Genomic DNA, 6,385 nt, shown 5'->3' with positions numbered 1-6,385 from the left:
TTAAAAGCCAATCAATGAAGCAAATACGATGCCTACAAAATGTCACACGATGCCATCTGAACCATACTAGAAGACTGCATGTGAATCTATAACAAAACAAACCTTCGCAAGATTTTTGGGCTAATTTTCAGCTTGCCAAAGATTTTTTCACCGCTGATGAAGTTGCTGCTGGATCCTGAAAAACTCCACTGGCGGTCGTATGATGGCTTACGATGCCCTTATGAATGACCCAAAGTTTATGCTATCAAAGCAGAATTTGAACATTTCCTTTCTCACATGTCTATCTTTGCTCTAGTTTGGGACAGTGTGAAGCCTGCCTTATGAGTCATTGTTTGGAACTTTGCATGTGACTAATCATAATACCATCAATTTTGAATTTTGAATCCTGGAGGGTATACAAAAGATCCCAGCAAAAGCCTGCCTTTTCTCACTATATCTTTCAAGCCACAATTCTGGCATTCTGCAATGTGTCAGAGTCACCAAAACTTAGCCCCTCATTGCACATTTAAAACAAACATACGGTGATATTTATCAGCAGCTAAACTTGAAGAGTGCTTCTGGAGTACAGTTTGTCCATAAACCATATGAAGCTCAGGCACAAAACATAGGCACAAGATGTAAAGTGAATGAAGAAGTCAGATACATAACACCAGTGATGCAACAACAATAACAATGAACATATTACAACGTGTATTAGGAAAAGTCTGGACCAGCAGACTTAAAATACATCACACTTAGCATTTTGAGATCAAACCAAAGGGTCTGAGTCCAGTATTCGGCCATACTGATGTCATACTTGATGGTACGAGTTTGAGTTTCAAACACCTAAAACCATAGGCCTACTCATGTATTAAACTGGTGTATCAAAATTACCTGGTTGCATGTTCAACAGCTTTGTTACTCTCACATCATGTTCACACACAATTTTGTACAGCCTGGAAATAGGCAAATGGATGATTTTGCTTTTTCCTCTCCCCTCAGCCAGGGGTGTTGCTCTTCATGGAGAGTTTGGCAGACGCTCCTGCCTTACAGAGAATCCATCATCTGAATGGAGTCACTGTCTTTGCAATTATTATCATCGAATCTCGTCTGCTACACATGTGATGGTCACGGTAAAGCATGCATGAGACTTCTGGAGAATTGCCCCCTCAGACATCACAAGCTTCAGCATCATTCTCTTCTTCTTCCTCCTCTTCCTCATCATCATCATCGTCATCATCTTCTTCATCCTCATCCTCCTCTTCCTCCTCCTTTCCACTGCTGCTCCTGAGGCCATTCTCTTCCACATCGTCACCTCCAGCATCCAAGGACGGACCGAGAAGAATATAGTCGAGACCCTGATGTGGACGACACAAAAATCCCAAAATGAATACAGACTGTAGAACAGATAGGACCAACAACTGAATACAACAAAGATACTAGAGGTTACAGCAATCATTGATGGTACTTTACTTGGAAAGACAAGCTAAACTTAACAGCTTTGCTATGAATTGCAAAAGCATTTCTGTCCATACTTGGGAATATACACTACCTTGCAAGGAGTAGTGGTGAATACTTTTCATGAAATACAAGACGCAAAATTCAATTAAAAAGAATGCCTCATGAATCATTTTCTAAAAGATAACCAAGCCACAAAGCATTTTTTAAACACCCTCAGACCTCTCCTCTGAAGCAAATCAAAGAAAAATAACACTTAGCAGAGAGAAACAATTGAGAGTGAATCTGTGCTGCTGGGACCACGGTTTACAAAATAAAACAATTTTCCTGACAAACTGAGTGTATATGGCGTATATTTTGAGGGATGTTTATTTTAACCTACTTCACGAGTCGGGTGCTATTCGCAAATATAACAACATGAGAAAATATTAACTCCAAAACCAGATATGAATGTGACATATACATTTCTCTGTTTATTACTGTACTCCAAGATCCAAAATTTAACCACCCACAAAATTGTTGGAAAGTCCCACTTTGTGAAGAATTAGACTTGCTAAATATATCGTGTACAGAATATGAGGAGATTGAAATACCTTCCAATGAGCTGGCCTCTCTACAAGGGGATTACCCCTGAGATCCAGCTTGGTGAGTTGTGTCAGGCCGATGAGCCGATCATCTGGTAGGGAGCAGATCTGGTTCCTGGCCAGGATGAGGGATACCAACTTGGGCACCTCTGTCAACCGTTCGGAGACATCTGAGAAGTAGTTGTCACTCAGATCGATGTACATCAGTTCTGCCAGATGCCCAAAGTGGTCGGGGAGCTCGCTGATCTGGTTGTTGGCCAGGCTCAGCCACTGCAGGCTGCTGAGACGCGTGATCTCTGTCGGGAGCTTGGCAATCAGATTGTCCCTTGCCCCCAGCTTCTGCAGGGAGCGCAGCAGTCCTATCTCTGCCGGCAGAGACACGAGGTCGGTGTTGATGATCCAGAGCTGCCGCAGGCTTGTGAGGTCGCCGATTTCGGAGGGCAGCAGGCCCAGCTGGTTGTGGCTGAGGCTGAGGTAGGTGAGGTTCTTCAGACGGCCAAAGCCTGTAGGCAGGACGGTCAGCTGGTTGTGGTCAAGGGTGAGTTCCTCCAGGCCCTCGAGGGAGACCAGCTCCACGGGGGGCATGATGATCTTGTTGTTGTTCAGCAGTAGCCGCCTGACCTGGTGCAGCTTCTGAAGCGTATCAGGCAAGATGGATAGGTTGCGGTTGCTGAGATTGAGGACAGTCTGCCCACTACTCTCTGCATGTGTAATAGCCTTGTCTAAGTCCTCCAGAGTAGTCTCCATCATGACATGGTCTAATGGCTAGAAAGGAATGAAATGCACAAACTGCATTTGTAGCGGATATAACACATATTGTTCCCCATGTCTGGTTGCTAAAACCAAAATTATGGCAGTACATGAACAACAGGAAATTATAATGCATTATCACTCAATTGATCAAGAGGTTTCATCTGGGGAAAACTAGACATATGTCAAAAACAAAAACAAAAAGAAAAAGAAAAGGGAGGAAAGAATGAAAACATCAATGGCTAATCAATGACATTCCCCAGGAGCAACAGCTGATTGTTTATATGAAAAATCAAGAGAGTATATAAAATGCCATGATACACATAAAAGTAAAGCAGTCATGCAGAGGGAAGGAGAGAGAGTGAGCACACTCATGTTCCTACTACAGCAGGTCACCCCAATTCTCACTATTTTATAGACCTTAGACTGTCCCTAGTGTACCTAACAAATAAATAAATAAATAAATAAATGCAGTAGAATCTAATCCGCAATACCAAGTAGAGTTGTTCAAACTACTTTTATGAAAAGAAGAGATGCTGACACAGTGACAGAGACATTGAAAAAATTCATCAAAGCTAAGAGTGTTTATTAGGCCTAGCATGGATCTATTACAGTGATTAAGAGAACTTGGTTTTGAGGAAATCATAATTAGAAATAGAATGCAAATCACATAAACATCTATCTCATTACTAGACACCTCTATACCGTACAGTGGCAGTGCGTGTCTAGGCAGAAAACATGTCCACGGACCATACTAACTTGTTACAATGTAGGCCTAGTTTACGTCCACTAACGTTAGGGTTTCTACTGTAAATTAGACCTAACATGTAGACCTGTAACAGTTAAGACCTCGTTCTTAACTGAGTAGTAGAATATATAGGAACCTAGGAAGATACAGGTAAAAGTTACCGTAAACAACCCTGTCACTGTACAGCAGGGACGCCGGGCCGTGCTTCGCTCACTGCGGCGTCTGGTCGCGTTCGGGCCACCGCATGTGCAAAAAAGCGTAAATGTAACGTTAGAAACATGCTAGAAAGACTAAGTTTTACCACACTAGAATAACAATGCATGGGACTACCATCTCATCACCGACCGAGTTCACCTCGTCAATATACCCACCGCCAAGCAAGTTCGGGATTCAGAGGGGAAAACTGCCATGAAATAAGTACACACTCTAAACTGATAATGAGAGATATGGTATTTACTTCACGCAATTACGAATCTACTTCTTTAATTGAACTAAAAACGTACCTTACATGAGGCGAGAACACGGAGGATCGGCGTCACTAACAACCGTACGCGTCAAAGTCGCAAAGACCTCGCTGAGGGCGGGCGACGAACTTTTCATTTTGCAGTGTTCTCACAATACAACTCGACAGGTCTTTCAAAGAATGAAGCCTGTCTGATAAACTTCCACCTATTTCACATTGCAGGTTCAATGAATAGTTTGTGGCCCTACTACGTATTAACAAGTAGGCGTAATTAGTATGCAAACCCCTCCAGTAAAAACAAAGTCAAATAATAGTAAGCCATAAAGCGGTCTCTACAAAAATTTCCATTTCCAACAGCTCGTGAATATAAAAATCAAATACTAGTAGGGGTTCTTACTTTACTCTCCACACAAAAATCAATTAGCATATAATGGCATAATGGTATGGCCATTATACTAATAAATGGGGCCTCAAAACTCCTTTTATTCAAGTTGTTAAACATCGAAATCAGTATGCCTTTAATCTAATGATGAACATATCTATTCATATATTTTTGTTCATTATTCATTTCTTCATCTTCCCACTTTATGCAAGTACCATTATTTCAATAACCAGCACACAAACACAAATAATTTGATATGCAAGAATGTAACTCATAAATTATATTTTATCCACTTGTATATATATATATAAATATATATACAGTATATATATATATATATATATATATATATATATATATATATATATATATATATATATATATATATATACACACACACACATATATATACACACACACACATACATACATACATACAGAGACTCCAACTCTCCCGTTTTCGACGGGAGATCTCCCGCCGAAAGCCCATTTTTGCAAAATCTCCCATTCTCTCGTTTGATATTTGATTTCTCCCGCCCTGGCTCTGTGTCTCCCGGTGGAAAGGATTTCTTACTTATTGCTATCGTATGTTGAAAAAATAAGCCTTAGATAGCACCAGAGAACATCTAGAACCCTAGGAACTTCGCGCTTCGCACACATCAACTTGGAGTCTCCCGTTTGCTAGGGGTTTCAGGCGGGAGAATCTCCAGATCAGAAGGTGCTTGGGGTTGGAGTCTCTCTATATAATATATATATATTTTTTTTTTTCATATTCTGTCTGCAGCAACAACATTAAACAGACAAAACAAAACTGAAGGAAGGAAAGAAATAAAACACAGATTACGGTGTAGAGAAGCTTGATGTGTTGCATATATATTTGGGGTTACCACATTTACACAAAGCTGGGATGATAAAACTCATCATCTGTGTACAAGAATGTAAAGAATTCCATTTTTTAAAAAGAAATAAGCTGGCAGTTGTTGCATTGACCAACTGACCACACAGACAAGACAATATCATTGCAAAGTTGTTGTTTTTTAACTTAAAGGAAGTAGCCAACACTTGCAAAGCACCATGGGATTTGTCAACCAGAGCTATGATTGTGTTGTAGCTTACAATAAATTGATATTCACAAAGATGCAACTGCATACAATTACACTCCATACAGAGTTAAAATTGTACCTGTACATATAATGTTACACGCAATGATACATGGTTGTGCTGATTGCTTTCCACTGCTAAATAAATACTACGAAAGGCTCCCAGTGAAGGCTATTCCCTTTTTACTTTTGTTATTTGTTGTTCTTTGTGTTTGGGTGTGTGTGTGTGTGTGTGTGTTTCAAGCAGTCAAATCATTTCTACGGCAGAAAGGAAGATGGCATAATCACCTGGGGTTTTCTGGGATTGCGAATAAAACTTGTCGCGGCGTGATTCTAAATAAAGCCATCCTTTTGTGGGCTGCAGGATGAGGATGATAGCATGCGCCCCCATGTGACCGGCAAAAAAAATGTCATGCTAACTGCGAGTGTCATATTTGCACATTCATTCCTCAAAATGTAGAGCACGAACTCAAAAGCACAGATTTTGCAATGCATGTGTTTGATTCAATCAACTGTCAGAAAAACTCACAATTCACTATCAAAATAACATGTCTGTTAAAATGTTACTTCCACATACACATGATTTCAAAACAAGAAAGAAAAAAAAGAGATTCTTCCCTATTCGAACAGAGAAAGCAGCATTATGAAACCGTGAGCAAGCATCAACTTCTTTAAGTATCACATTATTTTTTTTTTTTTGGTCTCTCTCTCTCTCTCTCTCTTTTCCCTTTCCAACTCGTCTTACTCCTGTTATATAGGATACATTTGTATGTACAGATTAAAACATAGCAGACATTAAACATGTTCATAGCACATATCATATGATTTTTATGCTATTTACACTAGTGACAAGTGAAGACAAAATTATGTCACAAAAATGTCTTGAAGCCAGAATACCACAGTGGTGACACAAACAGCATA

At 40.0% G+C, this 6,385-nt stretch overlaps 1 protein-coding gene across 1 annotated transcript; it reads right to left on the bottom strand.

The window, feature by feature from the left end:
* Positions 1-1,148: 1,148 nt before the first annotated feature.
* Positions 1,149-2,768, bottom strand: LOC139721216 (uncharacterized). The gene is made up of 2 exons (XM_071632541.1): positions 2,031-2,768; positions 1,149-1,337 (listed from the first exon to the last, which is right to left on the bottom strand). The coding sequence occupies exons 1-2, from the start codon at positions 2,766-2,768 to the stop codon at positions 1,149-1,151; spliced, it is 927 nt and encodes a 308-aa protein (XP_071488642.1).
* Positions 2,769-6,385: the final 3,617 nt, after the last annotated feature.

The sequence above is a fragment of the Diadema antillarum genome, unplaced genomic scaffold (assembly GCF_040938485.1).
Source record: "Diadema antillarum isolate AM-2024a unplaced genomic scaffold, OU_Dant_1.0 scf00000140, whole genome shotgun sequence".
Taxonomy (NCBI): Eukaryota; Metazoa; Echinodermata; class Echinoidea; order Diadematoida; family Diadematidae; genus Diadema; species Diadema antillarum.
This window is presented reverse-complemented; position numbering and strand designations above follow the sequence as displayed.

Excerpts from the sequence above, each read along its gene's own strand:
- LOC139721216 (XM_071632541.1), bottom strand. The coding sequence starts at position 2,768 with ATGGAGACTACTCTGGAGGACTTAGACAAGGCTATTACACATGCAGAG. Across the intron at positions 1,338-2,030 it reads AGAGGCCAGCTCATTGGAAG|GGTCTCGACTATATTCTTCT; the intron begins GTATTTCAATCT and ends CGTCCACATCAG.